The sequence below is a fragment of the Lytechinus pictus genome, chromosome 10 (assembly GCF_037042905.1).
Source record: "Lytechinus pictus isolate F3 Inbred chromosome 10, Lp3.0, whole genome shotgun sequence".
In the NCBI taxonomy this organism is placed as follows: Eukaryota; Metazoa; Echinodermata; class Echinoidea; order Temnopleuroida; family Toxopneustidae; genus Lytechinus; species Lytechinus pictus.
Genome location: NC_087254.1, coordinates 19439836 through 19467260, shown reverse-complemented (window position 1 = coordinate 19467260; position 27425 = coordinate 19439836). Strand labels below are relative to the sequence as shown.

General features: G+C 37.4%; 1 protein-coding gene across 1 annotated transcript in view; it reads left to right on the top strand.

The window, feature by feature from the left end:
- Positions 1-27425, top strand: part of LOC129269941 (polycystin family receptor for egg jelly-like) — a 40451-nt gene that overhangs the window by 11127 nt on the left and 1899 nt on the right. The window contains exons 11-41 of the mRNA XM_064105499.1: positions 609-771; positions 1571-1669; positions 4100-4296; positions 4558-4797; positions 5771-5901; positions 6452-6596; positions 8102-8175; positions 8726-8851; positions 9680-9797; positions 10175-10248; positions 10834-10993; positions 11544-11638; positions 11907-12153; positions 12916-13041; positions 13655-13808; positions 14270-14471; positions 14913-15137; positions 15573-15660; positions 16265-16554; positions 16952-17164; positions 18090-18257; positions 19446-20000; positions 20567-20763; positions 21177-21354; positions 21986-22163; positions 22775-22894; positions 23386-23535; positions 24244-24381; positions 25079-25401; positions 25843-26098; positions 26798-27085. Of these exons, the coding sequence (XP_063961569.1) occupies positions 609-771; positions 1571-1669; positions 4100-4296; positions 4558-4797; positions 5771-5901; positions 6452-6596; positions 8102-8175; positions 8726-8851; positions 9680-9797; positions 10175-10248; positions 10834-10993; positions 11544-11638; positions 11907-12153; positions 12916-13041; positions 13655-13808; positions 14270-14471; positions 14913-15137; positions 15573-15660; positions 16265-16554; positions 16952-17164; positions 18090-18257; positions 19446-20000; positions 20567-20763; positions 21177-21354; positions 21986-22163; positions 22775-22894; positions 23386-23535; positions 24244-24381; positions 25079-25401; positions 25843-26098; positions 26798-27085 (5718 nt within the window). The remainder of the gene's footprint in view (positions 1-608; positions 772-1570; positions 1670-4099; positions 4297-4557; positions 4798-5770; positions 5902-6451; positions 6597-8101; positions 8176-8725; positions 8852-9679; positions 9798-10174; positions 10249-10833; positions 10994-11543; positions 11639-11906; positions 12154-12915; positions 13042-13654; positions 13809-14269; positions 14472-14912; positions 15138-15572; positions 15661-16264; positions 16555-16951; positions 17165-18089; positions 18258-19445; positions 20001-20566; positions 20764-21176; positions 21355-21985; positions 22164-22774; positions 22895-23385; positions 23536-24243; positions 24382-25078; positions 25402-25842; positions 26099-26797; positions 27086-27425) is intronic.

Below are 27425 nucleotides of genomic sequence, written 5' to 3'. Positions count from 1 at the left end.
GCATTTTACAGTTTACACACAAAGCGTTCCTTTACCATAAACCAATCAAAAGCTATTGTGAGCTGAATTAGGGTAGTCCATGAAAAATCACTCTTTGGGTCGCACCTTGAAATTAATGTGGCGCAGGGGTGATTCTGTCCATGGCGGGCAAAGAGTTACAATATGAGTGGTGACAATTTGACATTTAAATTATCTTTTTCCTTGAAAGTGAGATATATTCATTGATATGACATTCATTGTTGACCCAATATACAAAGATTTATTTTCAAGTATGCAAACATATACTTCCATACTAGCAATTTTAATCAAAGAAGAGATGGGATATGATAATATTTTTGTACCGGTATTCCTCCAGGATAATCAATTCAGTCATGAAACTGTCCTACCAGTGGGCCCTGCAGGACATAATATTTGTATTACCCTTCTCAAATCTTAAAGCTGAATAGCAAGTTAGATGGTGGAACATCCCTCTTTTTGTAAGTCTTTAGTAGGACATAGCTGCGATCGAATCTTCCACCTTCCATTCATGAGCCACCTTGCCTTAATAAGAAAATGGGTTTATATGTATCGTATATCAATTGAACATCCTACTATTTTTCCACTTCTAGGACTTTTGTTGGAGCATTCTGATGTGGTTGCCATGGATACACGTTACGTGTACCCAAACATGGTGTATGAGATGAAGCTCCATGTGTCCGATGGTTTTAGGAATGCCACTGCTCTACAAACCATCTATGTTAAAAATGGCTCCGTTCCTGATGTATCTCTAGAGTATGTATCTCTGCTTGTTGTGTTGTTTTTTAAATTCACTTTATTCACATCCATTTAAAAGGTACAATAATACAGCATACAATATATAAACAATCAAATAATCAATCAAAACAGAAACAAAATATATATAATGACAAAAGAAAAGGGTAAAACCAAAATGCAGAGGATGAAGGGGATTGGCAAAGGCCAAAGACCTATCGAGGCCTATCCCCCTTGTTCTGCGCAATGGAAAGTTATGAATCAAAATCCCAAATTACTATTAATAAAAACTCTTAATTGTTTTGACGGAACATTCGCCTTCATCGTGGTTCATCCTAAAAGCCACAACACTTTTACACACCATAATGGGATCCTTGTAGTTTTTCAGTATCATTAATCTCACTCAAAGAGGTAATGTGATGATATGATATGATTATTCTCACTTCATATTCAGTTTCTTATCATAAAATTGCATTCTGGATCCAACTCAATGATTGGCAGAAATCATTTATTTAATTTCAGCTAACATGCAAATAGATGAGTACTGGCACTAACGAATGTTATTGACCAGCCATGGATTTTAAATGAGGATGACTTATAAAATTAAAAGGATCCACATCAATATCTTATTAAACACATCGTTTTCTTGGGTATTAGAATGACTGCCCTCACTATTTACATTTGAAACATTCCAAATGCCCTCTGCTATGCCTCAGACACTTTAGAGGCAATTCCATACGTAGCTTTTTTTTTAAATTCGTTTTTAATACTTTTGATGATGTCTGAATTTACATATTGTTATTTTTACAATCCATCACAGATGCGAGGCAAACTGCCAAAGGAAGGTCAACCCTCAGAATAAATGGGTTATAAGAGTAATCCAATCTTCTACCTTTGTTGATGAAATCATATACTACAAGTAAGTCCTAAAAAATATAATCCAAGTTCTAGTTTTGATGATGATAAGCTTGTAGGTTTGGTGCTATTATTTGACACTCTGATTTACTTGCCAGCAATGTGCATGTGATGGATTTAACCCATTGCCTACTGACACTGGATGGTCACTACTAAACCTATGGCAATCACAGGATTTCAGAAGTCAACAGGTTAACCCATTGCCTACTCAAACTGGATGGCTGCTATACAAACCTAAGTATGGCAATCACATGATTTCAGAAGTCAACAGGTTAACCCATTGCCTACTCAAACTGGATGGTCACTATACCAAACATATGGCAATCACAGGATCTCAGAACTCAACAGGTTAACCCATCGCCTACTGAGACTAGATGGTCACTACTAAACCTACATGTATGGCAATCATAGGATTTCAGAAGTCAACAGATTAACCCATTGCCTACTGAAACTGGATGGTCACTGTACTAAAACTATAGCAATCACGGGATTTAAGAACTCAACAGGTTAACCCATTGCCTACTCAAACTGGATGGTCTCTGTACTAAACCTACGGCAATCACAGGATTTCAGAAGTCAACAGGTTAACCCATTGCCTACTGAAACTGGATGTCTGCTATACAAAACCTAAAAATGGCAATCACTTGATTTCAGAAGTCAACAGGTTAACCCATCGCCTACTGAAACTGGATGGTCACTGTACTAAACCTATGGCAATCACATGATCTCAGAAGTTAACAGGTTAACACATTGCCTACTGAAACTTGATGGTCACTGTACTAAACCTATGGCAATCACATGATTTCAGAAGTCAACAGGTTAACCCATTGCCTACTGAAACTTGATGGTCACTGTACTAAACCTATGGCAATCACATGATTTCAGAAGTCAACAGGTTAACCCATTGCCTACTGAAACTTGATGGTCACTGTATCGAACATATGGCAAACACAGGATTTCAGAAGTTAACAGGTTAACCCATTGCCTACTCAAAACTGGATGGTCACTGTACTAAACATATGGCAATCACATGATTTCAGAAGTCAACAGGTTAACCCATTGCATACTCAAACTGGATGGTCACTGTACTAAACCTATGGCAATCACAGGATTTCAAAAGTCAACAGGTTAACCCATTGCCTACTCAAACTGGATAGCTGCTATACAAAACCTAAGTTTGGCAATCACATGATTTCGGAAGTCAACATGTTAACCCATTGCCTACTGAAACTGGTTGGTCACTGTACTAAACCTATGGCAATCACAGGTTTTCAGAAGTCAACAGGTTAATAAAGCTTGCAAGGGAACAGTGGCTTTACAGAAGAATTGAGATTTAAAGGGGAATCCAACCCAAATAAAAAATTGTTTTTATAAGGAAAAGAAAAATCAGACAAGTTGATAGGTAAAAGTTTGAACAATATTGGACAAACAACAAGAAAGTTATGAATTTTTAAAAGTTGTAAATATTGGTAATCACTGTACCCATGGAGACTTCAAATTGGCTGCATATGGGATGTCATAGTGATGTAAGGCAAGGACTACTCTTCCATGTACTCCAATTCATATTATGGCGAAAATGTGATTTTTTCCCAAAAGTTTTATTTCAAATTAATATTTTTCTTTCATGAGGACATAAAACAATATACTACCTGGGTTATATTTAGATTACTGCCCCAGGGGAATGGGTACTTAGGAGAAAACCACTAATCCCTGATAATAAAGTACATGGCCTATGGGAAAGTTGTCCTTGCCCCTTGTCATAATTTACTTATCCAGTTGCCAATTTGAAATCTACATAGTATTAGTGAACTCAATTTTAAAGCAGCTATAACTTTCTTATTGCTTGTCTGATTTCTTTCAAACTTTCACCATTCTGTTTAATTTATTTTTCTCCTTCCCAACACAACATTTAATGGCCAAGGCTGGATTCCCCTTTAATGAAGATTCAATATCTCACCGAACAGCAAAAATGCTGGGTCAGATCCAGGATTTCAAAACAAAGGGGGAGGGATGCTTTTAGTAATATTCCTCGGATAAAGATATATCAATATGAATTATCAACAAAAATAGAAGGGGTGCATACCTCTTACCCCTCGCATGAATCCCTCACTGATCAAATCCTGTATGATTGTGTAATCCCCTCCAAAATAATTTGATTTAAAGTGCACCACCTTACATCTATTTCTATTCTGGATATACACAATGTTCTAGTTATTGGTACTGTATGATTTCAATTGAACCTTTACCAGTTCATGTGCACACATTTGCATACCCTTTTCTGTATGATTTTGAATGTGTTATTTGGTACAAACATATCATTCTAATCTGAGAATTGAAATGTCTCTAGTCAATGGTCTCTATAATTTTCATTTTTCATGAAAAACTGAAAGAAAAACTGAAAATAATATTAACAAATGTATATTTTCAATTCAAGATGGGAGCTGTCAGAATACCGAAGCAATGTAAAGCACAGAATATCACCAGATGCATGGCTACCTCATTCTTCACTGTCAAACCAAACCACAACATCATCCAACTATCTCCTGGCCATAGAGAGTGGATTCTTTGAGGAAGGCGGACAGTATGAGATAGATCTCATGGCTTCCTACTCTCCCTCATTTAGTACAACAGGTAAGGCTTGTATTACCATGTCTCCTGTGTTTGAAATCTATGAGCTAATATCAATTTAATGTAGTCATTTTCATTCTAGCTAACAATACAGTTAAATTTAGAAAATGCCGACCCTCTCACTGTAAAACAAAACCATTGATGATAATCACAAAATATTCTACGTGTCAATTATGACTTATGATATGTATTTTTTCGACAATTTGGAATTATGTTTTTATTTGAATATCGATGACTATTTCTGACATTGCTATCATCTTTCAGCTGATATGACCATGACCCTTGACATCGATATGGCTCCCTACGGTGGCTCCTGCTCTATCTCTCCTCTGGAAGGCACGGTGGCGGTGACTAAGTTCTCATTTACCTGTCGGGATTGGATGGTGGTGGACGATGATTGTCGTCCCCTGCGCTATGCTGTCAGGTCAAAGGTCAGGGGAGTGGAAGAGACAGTGTCGTTGAGCACACAGGACACCAACAATGTGTGGTCCCTGATTTACTCTGGTGAGTTGACTTGTTAGGCTGATAATGCTGATGGTAGTGGTGGTGGTGGTGGTGGTGATTGATGATGATGATGATGATGATGATTATGATGATGATGAAGATGGTGGTGGTGGTGGTGATGATGATGATGATGATGATGGTGATGATGATGATGATAGTGGTGGTGGTTGTGATGAGGATGATGATGTTGATGATCATGATGATGATCATGATGGTGGTGATGATGATGATGATGATGACGATGATGATCGTGATCATGATGATGATCATGATGATGATGAAGATGATGATGATGATGGTGGTGGTGGTGGTGGTGGTGATGGTGATTGATGATGATGATGATCGTGGTGGTGGTGATGGTGATGATGATGATGATCATGGTGATGATCGTGATGATGAGGAGGAGGAAGGATGATGGCGATGATTGTAAGAGGATGATTATTGTGATAAGGATGATGATGGCAATATCTATAGTGATATTAAGGATAAAGTGACATTGATGGTCAATTACATCATCATTATCATTTTCATTATCTTTCTTATCATCATCATTATGATGATCTTCCTTATCATCATTTTCCAATTGAAAACACAGTTCAGTAATACAATACCATTTCCAAGTTAATTAATGTTGCATATGCAAATAGGGGTGCAGTTATATAGTGAGATTATACATGTAGCAAAGATCCTGGCAAAATGTTCACAACTTTCTTTTCTGTAGGTATTTGTGTATATATTGTGGAAGTCTTATCAGTTCAAAGAAAATACAGAATATGATATGAATGGATTAATGAAAAGTTTTTGTTTTTAGGATAAACATCTATCATTCTACTAAACTTAAATTTCTTTGGATCTTAGAAATGTTTGCAAGAGCTAAACAATACATATGTAGAATAGGTCTTTGACCTTCAGAAAATTAAGTCAAGACATGTATTTGTATTTATTACTGTGTTTTTTTTTTCTATTCATGTAGACACTGAATCATCCTCTTCAGACTTGTTACTTGCTGCTGGGTTATCTGAATATGATTACATTGTTTATATCAAAGTTCAGATTAGTGACATCTTTGGAACATATGCTGTGGATTCCAATATGGAAATAAGGGTGAGGTTTACATTTATAATAAGTATAATTACATGATGATATTTATACAGTATTATTACAATTAATAACAAGCATTTTAGGAGTCCCATAAAGCACAGTAGAATATATACTTTATGGAATACACCATGTAGTTTCTGCGCTCTATAAATTTATATATTGTTATTATTTCCATTAGGCACTTTCAGACATCTAGACTGAAACCACAGTCTGTAGACTGCCATCAAAAGCATACAATGAATGAAAAGAGGGTGCCATAATATTTTTCCTAGGCCAGTGAGAGGAGCAGTTATGAAGTGTATTCATTACCATGGCCTTGGATTATTTAAAGTTTTTAAATATCGGATTGAACAGTGTAAATTGAATTGGGTATGGGGGGAAGAAATGAGTTAAAATGTAATAATAAACAATGTAATGAATGATTATTAAAGTAGTAAATCTGCTGCAGTTAAATGCTTCAAATCATACATGGATATGACTTTTGAGATGTTGCTTAGACACATAGATACATCTTAATTCAAGTTTTGAATTGATTTCCTGCTCTTTATCCCAGGTGCATCCATTTAACATGACCTCTTCTGTTGATCTGGCAGAGACCCTCACTGATCTGACCAATGCTATGGTCTCTGAGGCATCTACAGGATACAATCAACAGTCTACAAGCTACGCTATGGTCATCTCTGATATGCTTAACACAGGTAAGGGTCACTAGTCTACAAGCTATGCTATGGTCATCTCTGATATGCTTAACACAGGTAAGGGTCACTAGTCTACAAGCTATGCTATGGTCATCTCTGATAAGCTTAACACAGGTAAGGGTCACTAGTCTACAAGCTATGCTATGTTTATCTCTGATATGCTTAACATAGGTAAGGGTCACTAGTCTACAAGCTATGCTATGGTCATCTCTGATATGCTTAACACAGGTAAGGGTCACTAGTCTACAAGCTATGCTATGGTCATCTCTGATATGCTTAACACAGGTAAGGGTCACTAGTCTACAAGCTATGCTATGGTCATCTCTGATAGGCTTAACACAGGTAAGGGTCACTAGTCTACAAGCTATGCTATGGTCATCTCTGATATGCTTAACACAGGTAAGGGTCACTAGTCTTCAAGCTATGCTATGGTCATCTCTGATATGCTTAACACAGGTAAGGGTCACTAGTCTACAAGCTATGCTATGGTCATCTCTGATATGCTTAACACAGGTAAGGGTCACTAGACTACAAGCTATGCTATGGTCATCTCTGATATGCTTAACACAGGTAAGGGTCACTAGTCTTCAAGCTATGCTATGGTCATCTCTGATATGCTTAACACAGGTAAGGGTTACTAGTCTACAAGCTATGCTATGGTCATCTCTGATATTCTTAACATAGGTAAGGGTCACTAGTCTACAAGCTATGCTATGGTCATCTCTGATATGCTTAACACAGGTAAGGGTCACTAGTCTACAAGCTATGCTATGGTCATCTCTGATATGCTGAACACAGGTAAGGGTCACTAGTCTACAAGCTATGCTATGGTCATCTCTGATATGCTTAATACAGGTAAGGGTTACTAGTCTACAAGCTATGCTATGGTCATCTCTGATATGCTTAACACAGGTAAGGGTCACTAGTCTACAAGCTATGCTATGGTCATCTCTGATATGCTTAACACAGGTAAAGGTCACTAGTCTACAAGCTATGCTATGGTCATCTCTGATATGCTTAACATGGGTAACAGCCATTGGTCTAACCTTGTTGATCTATCAATATATTCAGATTTTAGGAAAATACAGTTATTGCATTTTCTACAGTGAAGTTATTATGATTGGAAATCGCAAATGCCTCCCCATTTCACCATGGGCTTTTAGTTAAGATTAACAAGTGCATTACCAAAGGATGTAACAAATATCCCAAAAGTGGTGAGAAGGCAGTTCCTTCTTGTTACATAATGTGCCCTATGAGACTTGTAATCATGAAATGTTCCAGGTGCACATAGGTAGTCCTGTTTTGACATGATATGCTGCTCTCTGACCATGGATGTACCAGGGGAGGGTTTCACAAGAACAAATTGTCAGTGATTTTGACTGACTAGTTTGTTCAAAGCCAATCAGATGCAAGGATTTCACTAGCGATAATATTTTATTATTTGCTTGATGAAATGCTCTCCAGTTTGGTGTATTTATATCATTTGCCATCTTGTATCTTTACAGATGCATCATCAGGATCTAGCCAGCCTGATGGGTCATCATCAAACACTGGTCTGAATTCAGAAATCAAGATGGGAGTAAGTAATCAGAATAATATTTCCATGCAATAACCCAAGTTAACTCTGAACCAATTGAGGGGGTCAATTTGACCCCCCCCCCTGCACCAAGATCATAATTGCTGCCAGTTATAGAGATGAGTCTCTAGCTGTCCGTGTTAAGGCTTTGGTTTAGGCCTTGTTTATGTTTTGAATGCAAACTTGTTCTGGTTGAGTTTCAAGCCTTACGTTCATTGCATGTTATTACCATCATTCCTGCATTATGAGATACAAAAACAATGAAGTTGCAAAAAAGGAGAATATTGGAGGGAAAAACAAGAAGTATGTAAAAGAAAACAGGTAAGGGGGGAGGATTAAAAGGGAAGGGATTCCTACAATGAGATTATAATACTGTCTCGGCACATACAATATCAGATCTATTTTCTTCCTTTTTACCAACATGGAATAGGAGAATTGCTGGTATTTTCTTAAACATTGTATCTTTCATGAAATAAGATCCTCTTGAAGTAGGCTAAATGGCTAACGGTGTTGGGTAAACTTACAATTACTTCATGTCTTGTTCTTTGTTCAGATAAGGGAACGGATGGTGACAATTCTAGGTGGCTCATCCTCAATCTCTGTTGATGATGTGGACCGCATCTCATCAGTACTTAGTCTAGCTACTGATGTTCCAAGTGAAGTCTCCACCTTGGCACAAGTAAGGAGAAGATAGAAAAAATGATGGACTTCTAGAAAAGGGAAGAAGAGGAAGAAGGGGCAGGATGACTAGATTAATCATGTATTGGGTTCCATTGAAATGGTAATGATGTTGGTGATGGTAATGGTTGTGGTCAGCGCTTCTCAACCTTTTTTTACTCGAGGACCACTTTGACTCTCAGATTTCTTTCGAGGCCCATCTACCATTTAGATGAAAAAATGTTTCGTGAAATTTGAACACAAAGCTCTAAATCAACATTTTGAGAACTAATCTGCATTCGCAAATGTCCTGTAAATGGGCGACAATTGCATTAGAACCATCATAGTGTGCATGTGCATGCTTTGCAACATGCATGATACCTGAACGTGCTTTAGGTTTGTTTGACCCGCATAGACTGATCGGACGTAGCATGTTTGGACAGGTCTGTGAAATATACTATAGTTTTTCTCCTATTTTTTTCTTCCCCTGGAGCTTCTCGCGGCCGAACTGAGAGAGCTTCGCAGCTCACCAGTGGGCCGCGGCCCGCCGTTTGTGAAGCGCTGGTTTAGGTGATGGCACGGAATATTTGTGCTAGTGGTGGTGGTGGTCATGATGATGATGATGATAATGATGATGATGATGATAATAATGATGATGATGATGATGATGATTATGATGGTGGTGATGGTGACAGTGGTGGTGATAATGATGATGATGATGATGATCATGGTTATAATGGTGGTGGTGGTGATGATGAGATGGCGATTGTTGTGATTATAGGGAAACAATGATAGTGATGGTAGTGATGATGATGCATTAATCTAATTTCTTTAATTCATCATTTATCAGGATGGGGCTCTAGGAGCAACAGAGAAGTTGACGAACACATTAGTTGGTATTCAAGAAGAAGATCAAACGGCTATTGAGAGACTTCAACTCTCTGCTTCTTTACTTCTCAAAGTCTGTGGTAAGACTTTCTTTTTGACAAGTAGGGAAGGAAAGGAATGTAGAGAGATAGACCTCTTGTGCACTTTGCTCTGTAACCTGTCGAATTTCATTGCTTAACTTTACCAACGTGCATTCGTCACTTCACCGGTGAACACAGAAGCATATCCTTTCCTGGTGAATACATGGTGTTCAATGGAGTTTTGCTGGATTTACAGCAATCTGGGGTATACCCTTGATTTTTTTTCAGATTTCAGGACACGGCAGTGTTTATGTAATACAATATCTTCTGACAGTGTACATTTACTGGGTATTTCATATCTGTATCAATGTTATCTTTCAGATACTTGCATTATGAGTAATCTTACGTGATTGTATATTTACCTTGCTTTACTTCAGATAATGTTGTTGATGCCGCCATAGAGAAAATGGACTATTCTGAGAATGATCAGGATTCCGTCACTGTCCTAAGGGTGAGTTGACAATGGATTCCAGTATCCTGCTTCATGGGCTTGTCATCAATGGCATAGTAAATGCTACTGATACCCTGCTATTTGGTCGGCTAATACCAAATATTGTTAGATTTCTATGATTTAGTGTTTCATTTCACAAATTTTAGGAAATGGGACAATATTGTAGGCCCCTGTTTAATTAGATTGTCACAATGGAAAGTAGGCAAACATTGTTACAAGCTTTTGAAATCCTCTGTTCTAATTGGCTAAGACCATATTTATCAGATATTTCTGTAATTGGTTAGATGAGCTTAATATTTTAGCTTGTTATCAATGAAAAGTTACAAGCTTTAATCATATAATAGAGAAATCCTGCCACTTGAATGGCTGATAGCAAACTCATTTTTCTTTTGTAGCCTTTCAATCAATGAAGGCTTATTGAATTAAATGCAAGTCAATGGAATCAATGCAAGTTACGTCTTTATAAGTGTATCTTTCATAAAGTCTGTAAAGGCTATTAATTTACAATTGGTTGTATTTCAATGTAGCTCATCTCTTATTTAACCCCTGTATGGGACAATTCTACTCCTTTTTTTTTGGAAATAGAACTCTGCAGTACAGAACACCCTAGTCAGGTCTGTATCTGTTGTGGATAAGGTCTCAGAGGTCCTTAGCAACAATGTGATTTCAGGGGAGGGTCCGGTTACCATGGATGCAGGAAACATCAGGGTCAAAGTTCAGAAAACTGAGAGCAAAGACGTAGAAGGTAAAGAACAGTATCACGACAGGACATGAATATTCTGACTCCTTCATCTGAGATTATATTTTTGAGCTGTTTTTTTTAACGAAAGAATAGTCCATATGCATGTATTTTTTATCATAAAGATTTGTAAGTTGCAGACACACCAAACAATAGGGTACTGTTGAGAATCAGCAAGTTTTCATTTTCTGATACTTACCTTTAGCAACCAAGACCAATGACTCTGAGCCAGCCAGTCATTTTTGTCTGCACAGAATGAAACTCAAACACATGCATATGATAGTCACATAGGTCATGAAAATCACAATGTTCAATAATGTGACGTTAAAGTCCATCTCCCTCCCATATTTCATCCATAATAAATTTAGTTTTTGTTGAATCAAAAGAAAATATACTGAATAAAGAATGAAAGGCTAAAATTTGAAATGACCACATTTGCTTTTTCTTCTTATGTTTTATATGTTAAAAGAATTTGAAATTTGATTGATTTTGGATTATTTATTTACTTTTTTTCAGTGAGATTCACTACTTTATTTTCTCTGTTCTACTATCTCAGGTAACTTTGAAGTGGAGCCTGGATGTAATCTTGATTTTCCATCCGCTCAGAGCATGTTTGATGTTGATGCTACGTCAGGTGGAATTCAGTTTAAGGTACTGCCCTGTGCTGTTTGAATATGTGTTATGGGGCATTGACGTATGTTTCTTATCCAGTATGTTTAGGGGATTGAGTTTGGATACCATGTAATATTGACAAAACTTTTCAAGCGAGGTAAAAATTCCAAATTGTTCATTGTTTATCTGTATAACAAATAGGGAATCCCATTGTATAGCCAAATTAAAGTTGAATAGATGGCTGTAACCATGTAACTTTAAAATTGTGTTATTTTTGTGCCATATTTTGCTGCTTCTCCCCATACAGGCAGTGATGTATCAACCCAACATGCGACCCTATGCCCAAGGAGCAGCCGGAATCAACAGCAAGACAGTCTCCTTCCAGTTTATTGATAGCTCCACCAAAGATGTGATTGAGGTCAAGAACACCATTAAACCTATCACCATCACCATCCCTCGTATCAATCAACCTACCATTACATTAGATAATGAGACTGTGACCTCGTTCAGTCAAACCTATGGAGTAGGGGGACCCATTGCTGTTCATACTATTGGTAAGTAAGCCTGGCGCTCACTACGTGATCTGTAGCAATCTGATTTTCAAAGGATTTGTAAAAGCATATAAAATAATCTAAGTATAAAATTGTAATGAACAATGTTCCAAATTGTGGTATTTATACTAAGATAAAGTTCTAGTCTGTTTTAAGCCTTCCTGTAGGAATGAAAGCAAATTCTATTCCAAATTGTAATGACATTATCATCGGCTCTGCTGCAACTTGAAACCATGCAAGTTTGACTTTTCTCCAACCACAAGGCTTGTAGCATAGTAGAACTCTGATTTTAGTATTCCTAGTATTATGCCAAACTTCAATTAAGATAATTTTTCTTCTTGGAACTTTATACATGTATTTAATGCAAAATGAGATTTGAGCAGACATCGGGTAGTAGCAATGTATTTCATAATACTTGCATGCAGGGTTTTGCCAGTACTGTGAGGTTACTCCTCCGTTTTAATACTGATCGAAACGATGTACTCAAAATAATCCTTTAATCACTATTTTTCTCTTTAAAAGTAATTTCTGGTCTCATTTAAACACTTTTACCCTGGGATCTCAGTTGTAGATATACTGATTAGGTGTTATTTGATTGCATTTTGTTAATTTTTTCCATTACTTGTTTATTTGATTTTTTTTATATTCTGACTTTGTCAGTTTCCAGACTGTTTTACAATGTCTTTTTAAAACCAAATTTATTTGAATTAAATAAAGTTATGTGTAGCAAGTAACATTTTCCTCTACTGTTTTATTTGACCTCAGATATCCCAGATTTTAATGGAGTAGAGTTTGAGGTGAGATGTATGGGTTTCACGGGAATGGAATCAAACTATACCTACAACTGTACTCTCATTGTTATGATAACAACCACTGGTCTGCCAGAAATAGGTATTTATTCAAACCGTTTTTTACTGTGCATTGTCGACTGCATGTATTGTATAAAAGGGATTTCATTTGATCTAGGCAAGATTTGAAGAGCTGCGAACTGATGAGTTTCATAGTTTGTTTTTATTTATTTAGGGCAAGGACTCGTAGGAATACAAACATTAATGTGTTTGTGTGGAGGGGTGATCTCAATAGTAAAATATTTTATCTGGAGGGGGTAGATCTGAACAGTGAAAATGAAATGTAGTGGGTGGGTGGTGATTTGAATTGAAAAAAAATGTAATAAAGGTGATCGTTTGAAGAGTAAAAAGGTAGTAAGGGCTAATAGTGGTCTAAACATTAAAAATATAATGTTGTGTCATATCTGAGCAATTATTGATATTAAAGTATCTAAAAAAATCTGAATAATGAGTGATTGTTCAAAGACAATTTTAAATCAGCAAAAGTTTGACATAAAGATGGAGCTTTATGTGAAAAAGAAAAAGAACAGAATAAAATCCTTCAGAGAAGTAATATTATAGACAATTTTCTAAAACGGGCATTAAGTTTGTTGGGTAATTGTACCATAAATTAAGATCGTAGTGACACTAGTTATTACATATATATATTGTAATAGGAAGCAATGCTTGGAACTGTACCTTGGTCCAGACTGTAAGCCTATCAGACTACCCTCTGTATAACAGCTCTCTGGTGGATCCTTGGAATAAAAGTGATTTCATATCGGTGGAAGGAAACACAAGATGCTTCATTGATAATAATCAAATGAATGAGTAAGTGCTATTCACAAGGAACCACATTCATAAACGGTCATTTATTTAATATTCTTTGTGCACATTTGTTTACCTCCAAGTACATGTACTTCCCATAATAAAAGTGTATTAATGATGACAGCTCATAACTCACGATGGGATCTGAACTATTCTCAATGAAATTTCATAAATAACAACCATTTTGAACATTCAATGCTCATTTTTCTTTCTTCTCAATTTTATCTCACCCTTGGATTGCTGTTGCCATTATAAATTGAAAGCATTAAACCCTTTTTTTTAATACAAACGTTAACCGTAGATTTACAATTTCATGACCGATTAATACTAAACTTACACTGTTTGACATTATCTGTGTCGGGTCTGTGTCTAAATGTAAAAAAACATCAAAGAAATATGGTTTAATGTGTTGCCTTGAGAGGCAATAGACCTTGTTGATATGTTTTTTTTTTCTCTCTATTTAGATTGCTCATCAACGGGACATACACATCAATAAACGTTGGAGTGAGAGAGCTAGCTAATGAAGCCAATTGGAACGAGACCTATGCCAGAACACCCAATGCAACATTTGAATTCAAACATTATTCCTTCAGTCCTACCTTACATAGCTGTTCTTACATCAAGGAAAGAGAAAGTGAATCACCATGGAAGAAAGATGGGTGTCAGGTAAGAAGTACATTCTTGTCTGATTGTAGATTGTCCTGTTCTCGGTTAAACCTTTCCTAGTCAAAACCAACTCAAGAAGAGTCAAATTAAAGATCCAACAGCAATGATAATGATTAATGATAATACAATATACTATTATAGATACTTTGAGAAGACAGATAGGGAAGAGAAAAAGAGCGAGAGGGAGGGGGAGAGAGCAAGAGAAGGAGAGAGAGAACTGTCTTTTAGGGGTGATGTTGAGACAAATACACCTTCAGGTTGCTCTTAAACAAAATTATATACTTTGAATTTTGGGAACTTGTGGTAGCGAATTCCACAGAGTTGGTCTTGCATGATCAAAAGCTTGTTCCCCCGTGATTGCTTAGAAAATGGAACATGAAGAAGACCATAATTTGAGGATCTTGTTATTACATTTATTGCCCATGTGTCATACCTTTCTAGGTGAGTCCATCCAGTAACGCATCCCACACCTCCTGTCTATGCAACCATCTAACCATGTTTGGTGCTGGGTTCCAGATACCAATGAATCGGATTGACCTCTCTCAGTCAGCCTTCACCAAGCTGCATGAGAACCCAGTGGTCTTTGCATTCATGACATGTTGTCTCTGTATCTACCTGGTGGTACTCCTCTGGGCAAGGAAAGCTGATAAGAGAGATCTACTCAAGGTATAGGGGATTCATTGTGAATTTGAAAGAATGGTTTGAAGAGCTAATTGTGACTTAGTGGATAATTGGAGTGCTAAAATATCATCCCTAACATTGTGTTGAGACCAGTTAAATAGGTTTTACTCTTTTCTCATTTGAATGGTGGCAAATAATCCTGTTTCTCCTTTGCCCTTATGAGTTTATTTTGATACTCATAACCCTACTTGACTTCTTAACTTTGTATTTCCCACCCGGTTTGTGTAACGGGTTATTCATCACCAGCACATTTTAACCTTAGCCATGTGGTTATAAGGGATTGACCAAACTTCTTGGCTTCCACTATACCAGTCATTATGCTTAACTTAATAAAAGAAAACCTTTATGCAACTGTTCCCATGAATGAAAGTATTTATTTTGGATTGCTCACCTACATGTATTTCATTCTCCCCTCATCAGGCTGGAGTGACTCCTCTGATAGGTAACAACCATCATGATAAATGCCATTATGAGGTAACCGTCTTCACTGGTGTCAAGTCAGATGCAGGTTTGTATGTTATTTGGAGTATGCATGTCAGGGAGTTACCTGTATTGATCCCAAGTTCATCAGAAGATTTAGGAGAAAGGGCAATAATTGTGAAACGAAAGTAGGACAAAATGTATGAAAATATTCCTTCTCAAATAATAAAGTTCCTGATGTAGACTTTAACAATTTTAGAGGGGGCAAGATGGCCTAAAGTAGTTTTTTCTCAGTTCAGTGATAACGGTATCATCACTGGTGGATCCAGGATTTTCCAAGGGGGGGACACATTTTCCCAAGAAAATTGGACAAGGAAAAAAAAGTTTTTACCCAAAAATTATGGACATTTCACCCATGAAAAAGTTTGACAAAGGTCCTCACTTCCAAGGGGGGGGGGTACTTATGTTTTAACGGCATATTTACATTTACAAATTTTAATTGTACCTCTCGAAGGGGGGGGGGGGGGGCATGGGCCGGCTGTGCCCCCCTTGGATCCGCCAGTGGGTATCGCATACTGAGACAACCCTAAACTCTTCTATGATGATTCAATACCTGACATTCCATTTAATCAAATGTTTCCCAAGAGATTTTTCATGGCAAGAACAAGCTGTCACTTCTATATTCATCTCAGGAACCACCGCTCGTGTCCATATCATCATCACCGGGGATCACAATGACAGCGGCGTCCGCACCCTCCATGACCCGAAACGTAAGGTCCTCCAGAGCGGTGGCGTTGATTCCTTCTTGCTGACATCCTCCAGGCCCTTCGGAGACCTCATGCATGTAAGGATCTGGCACGATAATGGTGGGAAGAGCCCTAGCTGGTTCCTCTCTCATCTATCAGTCAAGGACTTGAATACCAATAAGATGTTCTACTTCATGGCTAACAGATGGTGGGCGGTGGAGGAGGATGATGGAGCGGTAAGGATCTATAAACAATTAAAAAAAAATTTGCTCTTGATTAATTTTTAAAGTAGATTACAAAACAAGCCCTTTCATGTTCAAATAATTTATCCAGAATATTTGACAAGAAAATAAGAAATCCACCAGCTGAACCCGGTAGGAAGAAATTCCTTGAATGCTTGAGCGCCTAGGCAGCTCAGCTAAAGCCGGGGTAATAATAATAGCAGGGCCCGCTGGTAGAACAGTTCTCGAAACTGAAGTGGCTACCCTGGGTAGAAATACCTATATTGTTATTATTATTAACTTTGCTGAACCTGGAAGTATGGATAAGGAAATTGTAAAATGTATACATGTGTGAATGATATAGTTCAAAATCATTTTATTGAAATTTTTGCATAACATATCTCCTCTATAGATTGACCGAGTGATTCCAGTAGCTGGACGTAGTGAACTGACCAGCTTCACCCATCTCTTCTCAACCAAGACTAGGAAGAACCTGAGTGACGGTCATCTGTGGTTCTCAGTCTTCTCCAGACCACCCAAGAGCCGCTTCACCCGGGTCCAGCGCGTATCCTGCTGCCTCTCTCTGCTCTTCTCTGCTATGATGGCTAATATCTTCTTTTATAACGTAAGACACATACCAGAGATTCCATGTTTGAACTTTCTAAACCAGGAGGACTTTATAGGCATATAAATTGTTGAAATGGGCAATTCCATCTATGTCTAACCCTGTATATGTAGTACCTTCCCAAATATCTGTTTTCTAGTTCATATGAAAAAAATCTAGAATGCTCCCAAATAATTATGGCTTCAGCATCTTATGAAGTGAGATACAAATAGAGAAAATTGGGTGTTGAACATACAAAAAGTTGAAAATTTATAGAATTGCTCCAAAGTGATATATTTTCCAATTACCAAATTATTTACAAGATATTCTATGATCTGCAAATGTGTTATTTGAATCACAATGCTGTCTATAGTATAAATGAGTTAAGGTATGTGCAGAAAATTGTCTCCATGTTACTCTCAAATTAAAATGTAGGCACAGGCTAATGGCTGAAAGGTATGAATTAAGAATTGAGAAATAAAAGAATACCACAAAAGGTTGATTTTTTTTTTGCAAAATGTTTATCAAGAAATGTCCCTTTCCCCCGCTTCCATATTTTCATTATCCAGCAATATTTGATTGTTCTTCTAGGCCCCATTGCATAAAATTTACCATTATGGTAACTTTGCCATCCAATGGTAACTGGCATGAAATCCTTGATTTTGATTGGTTGTTGATAAGTATTACCATGGTAGTTACCACTGAATGGCAAACTTACTTTAATAGTAACCTTTATGCAATGGGGCCCTGGGGGCCGTTTCATAAAGCTGTTCGTAGGTTAAGAGCGACTTTAAGAACGACTGGTGAACCTTTCTTACGCGCTAAACCATCGCCAATGAATATACCATTTACCACAAGAAAGGATCTCATTCTTAAAGTCGCTCTTAACTTACGAACAGCTTTATGAAACACCCACCTGGTGTTTTCTTCCACTACTAACCTACAGGTTGATTTTGGTAGTGGTGGTAACCAGACGGTGTATAGTCTTGGTCCTATTAGCTTCTCTATGGGTGAGGTAGTGATTGGTGTCATTAGTAGTCTGATGGTGTTCCCTGCTAACATCCTTGTAGTACAGATCTTCAGACTCTCAAGGCCTCAACCCAAACATGCAAGGGTAGGTAGAGAAAGGATTCCTGTTTTAACTCTCTCTTAACTGGGCTATTTCGGACCAGTATTGCACGCGGGTAGAGCCGGATGTTAACTACAAGACTGTATAGTAAAATTTTCAAAAAATAAATTGTTTATATTTTTCTATTAATTATGCAAATAAGCATATGAAATTTGCCCTAAATTTGTTTTTTGTGTATGTTTTTGCCTTTAACTCAATTCATATAACTAGTTGAATGCTAATTTTTGGTGGGAGTATCAATTTTTTACAAATATCGATTAAAATTTGCAAAAATATGATTAATTTCTTATGTATTTTATTGTTTTTTTAAATTCTTATGTATTTCTATGTTTTTTCAAACCTTTTGTTTTTTATTGTTTTTTCTGATGAACTTTGTTGGGGACCCTTTTGCAATCATAAATAGCATAAAATTAATCCATTTAAACCAACAAAAGAAAAAATAATCAAACATTTATGATTTTTGTTGAAAAACACAATTAGCATTGACTTTGTACACAAAATCATGTTTTTGAGCAATTTCGGGTCTGACATGCACTTGTTGCAAATGTTGCGTAATTTCGGAACCGCGCACTCTGGCATCCCAAATTTGGTCTCAAAAGATGCACAAGACTTGAAAGTGATGAAATTTGTCAAGGGGAGGTCAATTTGACCCCACCCCAGTTTAATAAGGGTTAAATGATATACACTGAATTGAGAGATGGTTGCAACTTACCATTTCAGGATGTTTTAATCTCTGGAGCTTAGTTTACTTGTACTTCATTATTTTAGTGAAAATGGTTTTGTAAAACTTTCTTGTTAATACCTGACTCAACACATCAAATCTTAATCTATCTTGAAAAGATGCAGATTGTTACTTCAGTGTTAAATGAAATGATGGTAAAATAAAGTAAAGATATTGAATATGATATGTCAGTAGAATATCCTTGAAATTTACATATTTTTTAAGTGGCTAGCAAGAGTAGAGTTAAGATATAGATTTTGTTTTTGTTTTTCATTGACATAAATGTTCAGTTGTATTTCATTTTCTTATGTGATTTAGAGCCATTTTAGGCTACAGAGCATTTTGATAATCATGATAGTTGTATCTAAAAATAAGAAAATATTATTTTTTCCTATGCATATGTGAATATTTATTGTGTTCATATGTTCGTCTTTAAATTATTTTCCAACTAGATTTGTTGTATGAAGACGAAGCAGCCTAGAGTATCATCAGCAGGAAGAAGGGACGTTGCCTCCCGCCTCTCCTTCGCCTCCAGTATGGGATCAAGAGAGCTCAGGCAGCAGCTAGATCTGTTGGAGAGGGGTCAGTCAACACCCCCTCCACCCACAGTCTCTGCCCATGTCCAGAGGACTAACCTCACCCGGGTTAGTTCTCCATCGCAGGTCCAGCTTGACCCTTCAGAGTTCCAGCGGTCCCTTTCCTTTGACTCCTCCAGTCTTGGTAGTGACCGCACCTCGTCACCGCACCTCTCCCGTATCCCTGCTCTCACCACGGAAGCAGGATACAAGAGAATGCAGTCGAAACCACCAATGAGGAAGAAGAAGAAGTTTGAGTTACCATGGCAATGCCTTTATTTTGGTTGGGCCTTGTTGATGACATCGGTTGGTGTTGCATTCTGGTTGACCATTGAAGTGGCTGGTCAGTTTGGCAAGACCAAGGCAACAGAATGGCTGGTATCGATGTGTATATCTCTCATCCAGGATGTCTTCTTCACGCAACCTCTTAAAGTGAGTCTCATATGAACTAGACTGTAGTTTGTAGTTGTTTAGAAAATGACGGTTCTTATTAAAATATCAACATAGAGAATAATGATGAGATATCTTTGGTAGATGTGAATATATATAAAAAAATGTTTGTGAACACAGTACTTTTTTCCCTTAACTTATAGAGTAAATTTCCAGGTACAGATATTTTCTAACATTTAGAACCAGGCCAATAATACAGTGACTTCAGTGGACAATTATGTATTCATGAGGTGATATCTCAGGCCCCCGCGGACCGATTCTCACCAAATTTTGCTTGTGGGGGTTTTTCATCATGCGTTACCAAAATATGGTATCAAAAGCGCTGAAATGCAAAAAGTGAAAATTTATGACATCACACTTTGGTATTCTATATTCAATGATAATTAGTACACAGGTCCACATATGGGTTCTTGTTTCAATTTATATGTATAAAATTCATCTGAGAGGGGTAAGCAAATAACAAAAGAAAAAAATAAAAACAACAAATATTCCCCTAAAAGTACATCTGAAGAAGCCATTTTCATTGTGTCTATATATTTTTTTTTCAGGTTCTCTTCCTGGCATTCTTCCTCTCTCTTCTCTTCAAGAAACCTGAGAAGGAGGAGGATGACATCCCACCTCTTGGAGAGGATGAGGAATGGTTGCATGAGAGAGATGGAGAAGGAGGAGGAGAGACTCATCAGGGTATTCCTCCAGGGATTTCCCCTCCCAACCCTGATGAGCTCGCTGCTGCAAGGGAGTTGAGGTGAGCTTATTTCAGAATGTTCCTCTATTAAACCTTCTATTCTGAGATCCATGAATTTGAGTAACTAGATCTATTTCCTTCCTCGAATAAGTTCCTACTACATGTTAAATTACCACACAACCAAAGGGCAATTTTTGTTATTTTAGATAAAAAAGTGAAATGTATTAATTTGTGTAATTTCATGTAATGAGAATATTTGTTTTAAGGGTTGTTGCATCATCACTTGCACACCCAACTGAATTCATTGCTGCCTCTTATCTTTAATCTGATTTTCAGAAGATTTCAGACTTTTGTTTATAAGAATAATCAGCACTATCTAGTGGTCAAATATTTCTTGCTTTTGATTATATTTGATTTCAAATCTTGCAAGACATTAATTAGTGCTTGCCATATTTACATAATTTTCATCTTAGATTCAAGGAGATCAAAATGAAGAGCATCATTCGAGAAATTATCTTATACATCATCTTTCTAAACATTGTGATGCTGATAGCATTCGGTGACCGGGACCCTCAGGCATTTTACGTCAATAAATCCATGAAAGATGCTTTCGTGGAGGCTCAATACCATGGCCTCATGAAGTTTACTAAGGTGAAGTGTATTACAAGTTAGATGTTCACAGTCTTATTAAATGAACCACCTGTTTTAAGCAGTACCCCTATAAGTGAATGAAATGTCCTTGTTCAGTAATTATGCATATTCATTATGACACTTGGTGTTTATAACATTATCCAGACCTACCAAACTACTGTTTTGAAATCAAATACCTATTTGTCACTATCGATATATGAATAGTTCTTTGCTTCGTATTTTACCAGAATATTTTCATTGAGTATAGTGTACACAGTGAGAAAAGCTGTGGAAAGTTTGTTGTTTAGTTTCATGTATTATAGTGTATGCAGAAAATAAATGGACAAAATTTGCTGGTTTCTATTCGTTTTCCGAAACAGCTACAAAACGGCAAGTTATTTACTGTATAGTAAAAATTTATAAAGGAGATATTTGGTCGATCCCCTGCAGGAAAGTTAGGACTTTGACTTTCTTATCAAATGCAGCAGTGGAAAAGAGTTTATATTCTAGGTTATATACACCTGTAATATTAGGATTAAATGCACTAGTGGAGAAAGGATTATTTTCTTGATTGTTAACAACTGTAATATTAGAAGGTGAATCAAAATTTGATAGATTAATCATTGAATATTGCCCCGCTGCATCTTTACAGATTCAAACGCGAGAGAAATTTTGGAACTACACAGAGAATGTCTTCATTCCGTCTCTCTTCTCCGAGACATGGTACAATGGAAAGGAGGATATCCAAGGTATCAAACAGAGGATGGTCTCTGGGAAACACATGATGCTCATTGGGATGGCCAGGTTGAGACAGCTAAGAGTAACGCAAGGTGAGTGTGGGTAATGAGGAAAAGGAAGGGATAGGAAGAGATGATAAACGGGAAGTGGGGTGGTTGATTAAAAACAGGGGAGAGGGGGAGGATCCAAGGTATCAATAAAGAATGGTCTCTAGGAAACAGACGATACTCATTGGAATGGCCAGGTTGAGACAGCGTTGAATAACACAATATGAGTGATGGTGATGAGAAGGCGTGAGGGAGAGAGTGGGGAAAAGAAGGGAGAGAGAGGGAAGGAGAGGAGGAGTAGTAAGAGGAGGAATAGTAAAGAAATAGGGGAAGGAAAAGAAAAAGGGGAAAGAGAAAGGGAGGGGGAGAAGCAGAAGAAGGAGTAGGACGATGATGACGACAAGGAGGATGATAAGGAGAAGAAGGGGAAGGAGAAAGAGGAGGAGGAGTAGGGTGAGGGGAAGGAGGAGGAGGAGAAGGAGTTATAGGTTAAAGATACTTTGATGCACTCTCTCAGACATGGATCTCATGATTCTAATAAAAAAATTGAGATACTGAAAACACATGACCCTGAAATTATCATGACGGCAATCTTTCTTCATGGTAACAACATCAAATGATATATATGACCTGTAATTATCTTGTATTTGTTTCAGAGCCTTGCATACTACCAGAAGAGATAACAAGTGCAGGGATACAGTGTAAACGCACCTATTCATTCAGTGATGATGAAGATAGAGACTTCGCACCAGGGTGGAAACCAGTCAATGAATCAGGTAGGTAGGGAGTACTAGATAATTGGGAAGAAAGGTGAACAATGAGTGAAAGAAGAAGCAGAGAAACAGGTGATTAAGGAGAAAGAAAAAGAAGGAGGGGGAGGAGGAGGAGGAGGAGGAGAAGAAGGAGGAGGAGGAGGAGGAGGAGAAGGAGGAGGAGGAGGAGGAGAAGGAGGAGGAGAAGAAGAAGAAGAAGGAGAAGAAGAAGGAGGAGGAGGAGGGGAAGGAGGAAGAAGATGAGGAGGAAGAGGAGAAGTGGAGGAGTGGAAAAGGAAGTTGAAAAGGAAGAAGAGGAGGAGGAATAAGAAGAGATCAAGAAATAAAATAGGAGAAGAAGTGGGAGGAAGAGGAGGAAAGGAAAAATAGTAGTCTGTGCAAAACTGGAAGCATTGCAATTTCACTTTTTTTTAGCTCAATTCATCTTAAGTCACTATCAGCCGAGAGAAAGAGATTCAGCCCACTTTCTCATGCCTCCTTTTGTTTCTACCAAGATCCTACAGATTATACAACCCCTGAAGGATCTGTGTGGAAGCATAATTCCTGGACTGAGATAGATTCCTTCCCGTATCTTGGAAAGCAAGCTACTTACAAGGGAGGAGGCTATCTAGCTGAGATCCCTACTAATCCCACAGATGCTATGGGTCAGTTGCTTTCTTCATATCCATTCATTTAAGAATGCTCAATGTAAGCATTTGACAGAGACTGGACCAAGTACCATTTCACTCAGTAAATAAGTTTTTTGGCCCCGTTTCATTAATAACTTGAACTAAAATAAATTTGACATTATTGTAACGTCAGTGAAAGCCATGATTGTGATTGGCTACTGAGCCCTGTTACCATGACGGTAATTGCCATAAAGGCAGAGTTACTATAGTTGTTATTCCTTATAAACAGGCCTATGGACAGTGAACATGTAGTATTTATGAAAAAATTGTCATTGTCTTTAAACATATATCATAAAAATTATATCACGTGACTGTATAAACTTAGACTGACTTTATCATTATGGTCTCTTGATGAAGAAGAATGGATGTCAGTATTATCCAGTATCATTGGGCAACATTCTTGAAATATGTGCTGCGTTTTCATTTTGCATTAAGTTTATTCAAATTGAAGAATTCATAGCTCTTTTATTATCAATCCTAATTTTGATAGGGTCCGTTAATTCTTTTCATGCCAGAATCTGTTGTCCAGAGTAATTTTTATTGTAAAGCACTTAGAATGTAATCTTGATGTATGAAGTGCTATATTAAAGAAAAATATAATTATTAATTTTGCTTAGCGACTAAGGGCAAGATTTTCACTTTGAGGTAAATATTTCATTATCATATTTCTATTCTTTTGTATAGCTCGGATGCAATACCTTCGAGAATCTTTTTGGCTTGATCAATCCACCCGGGGTGTCTTCTTTGAGTTTGTAACCTATAACCCTATCAACAACATGTACTGCATATCATTTCTACTCGTTGAATTCCCTTCACAAGGGGGTGAGTACTATTGGGATTCTAGTGTTGGTGTTTAAAATTGATGTTAATGTCAAGTGAAACATCAAGTATTGGTGTAATGGTGTTGGTGTAAGGTGCAACACTAGCACCAGTGTATGAATTTTGTGTCTTAACACTTGAACTGAAATGAAGTTGATGGTAGGATTGATTTACATTGTATATCCTTTGTAGTGAAATTAAAATTCTATTTCTCACTGACTTTTCACACTTTGCAATTCGTAACTTGATAAGAATTTTGTGATGAGATGTCACAGAACCAGATGTTAAGCAATCAATAGACAAATTGGTGTCATATTGCTTTAAAATGAAAAAAATTATAAAAACTAACTCACTGAATCAGAATAGGATGCAAGTTATGTCTTTTTGATTTGTCACAGGAAAGGTGTATTATTTTACACCAAAGGAATGATGGAGAGTCATATAATATATAGCTACATGTACATGTAGGTCAGATAAATTTGATTTAGGCATAGATTAAAGTTTAGTTGCTTATTTGATTACAAAGAAATTGTGTGTATGGGTGTAAAAAAGTGGTAAAAGCCTTTCTTTAGCCCATTGCAGGAAAAGATGCAATTAGATGCAAATCAGTTTTTTTTTCAACCATTCATAAACATGAATAGGTGACTGTTGCTGATGTTTTGAGTAGCATTATTTCTCTCTGTTACAAACCCCTATACAGGTGCATTCCCGTATGTGAACTTTCGCACCATTCGTCTTGATCGATACCAGGGAAGCTTTGCTTATTTTGTCCTTGCCGGAGAGGTGGCCTACGTCCTCTACCTTCTCTACTTCACCTACCGGGAGATCAAACTCTTCATCAAGAAAAAGAAGGAGTATTTCAAAAGTTTCTGGAACATGCTGGAGGTAGTGACCCTGGTCATGGCCTATTGTGCTATCACGTTCTATCTGTATAGATTGTTTATTGGTCGGCAGCTGATGGAGCAGTACCGCACAAACCCTGACAGCTTCTTGAACTTCCAGTATGTCTCCCATTGGGATTTGGTAAGTACCAGGACTTTGTCAACGACATTATGGGTTATTTCAATGTGAAAGCTCCTTATTATGATTTATATATTCACAACATTGCTGTGTTTCATTACATCATACAGTGAGATTATGTTGTATTATTATATTGTGATTCATCATCATCATTACATGTTATAATATGTAACCTGCCGGCTTACCCGATTGGTTGTTGGATCTGATTCATAATGTTGCACATGATCTTTAATTATTTGCATGCAGAATTAATTTTGGGGTGATTATGACAGTTGTATGTATGATATTTGCTTTGAATTTAGAGTTTCAAATTGCACCATTCAACTCTTTATATTCCTAATAATCCTCAACCAAAGTTCTACAACAAAAAATATTCAAACAGTGCTATGCTCTAGAGGGATGTTCTGCAAGTCTGACATTGATCATATCTCCTTTATTTCCCAGCTGTATCGCTACATGACTGCCATGGTGGTCTTCATTGCCAACGTCAAGTTCATGAAGCTGTTTCGATTCAACCGTCGCCTCCTGATCCTATCCCTGACCCTCAAGAACGCTGGTCGTGAAATCCTCTACTACCTGATTGTCTTTGGGATTGTCTTCATGGCTTTTAGCACCATGGCCTTCAACATGTACAGCCCATACCTCCTGGGCTTCAGTACCTTTGGATCCACCATCGTCACCCTCTTTTCAACCATGCTAGGTAAGGAGACATTGTCAGTAACAATGTCAGGCTATTTTACCAGCAATCTCTGTTTGTATGTAAAATCATACCACTGGCTACATCTTAACCACAGGGTAGGGTTGTTTTTAAGCCATGACTTATACTGAGACTCGTTTCCATTGACATTTGTACAGTGACTCGACTGACTTGACTCAACTTGAATCATAAAATGACTCGACTTGACCTAAAATTAAGTGATCCATTACAACCTTGCAACAGGATAGTGCGTAAATCCCAAGCAAACTGGTAATGATTTGGGACCCATACTGCACCTACCATTATAATTTCCTGTTGAGTTTTGGTGTATGACTGCTCATTAACCAGATCCTACCTCTGTAGCTCATATAAGTTTATTTTTGCTGCAAGTCTTATACAAGTTTGGACTGTATAGTCTCCAATTGAGTCTGTCTTATGTGTGGTTATTATGTGTCTAATTGCAAAAAAAAAATAAGAATGAAGGAGATATTAAGAGAGAGAGAGTGGGTAGAAAAGGGAGAGAGAAGGAAAAGGAAAAGGGAGAGAAAAAAATGTTCACCTGTCTTTCTTCTCTATATTTGTATTGACCTTTTCTGCAGTTAGAAAGGATTCATTTAGCTACAGCCAAAACTTTTCTGAAGTCATTTTGATCTACTATTCTTCTGTGATATGAGGTCATCAAGTTATTTGTTTTCCTCACAGGAAAGTTCAAGTTTGCCGAGATGGTCCAGACAAGTCGTCATCTTGGCCCTCTGTTCTTCTTCTGCTATGTGATCATCATCATCTTCATCTGCCTCAACATGTTCCTGTCGATCATCAACGAGGCTTTCGCCAGGGTTCGGCAGGAGAACTCCAAGATGGACAATGAGCTCGAGATCGTTGATTTCATGATGGGCCGCTTTAAGAAGTTTGTTGGGCTCACACGACAGCAAAACACCAAGAAGAAGAGAAAGGAGGAAGAGGAAAAAGAGGAGAAGCATTGTATTGAAGGTAGGTCAGGGTAGTTTCCTTTTGATTTGGCATTGTGGGATGCTGTGGTGAACATACTCATGATGAGTAAGGTTTGCAAGAGATGTTGGGTGTATATTATAGTATTTATAGGATTTTTTTTTGACCTAGTGGATTAATATCTTTTAAACAGGTGGTGGTGGGTTTGAATCCCAGACATGGCTTCATTTCCTTCAGCAAGTAATTGATCCACAAAATGCTGTCCTCTACGCAGGGAAAGCAAATGCTAACCTTGTGCTGGGATTTAATCCTTGAAATGCTTGTGTGCTGTTAAAGACTTGCTTGCCTAAGGCCAGTGTAATGATATCAAAGTCCTTTGGAA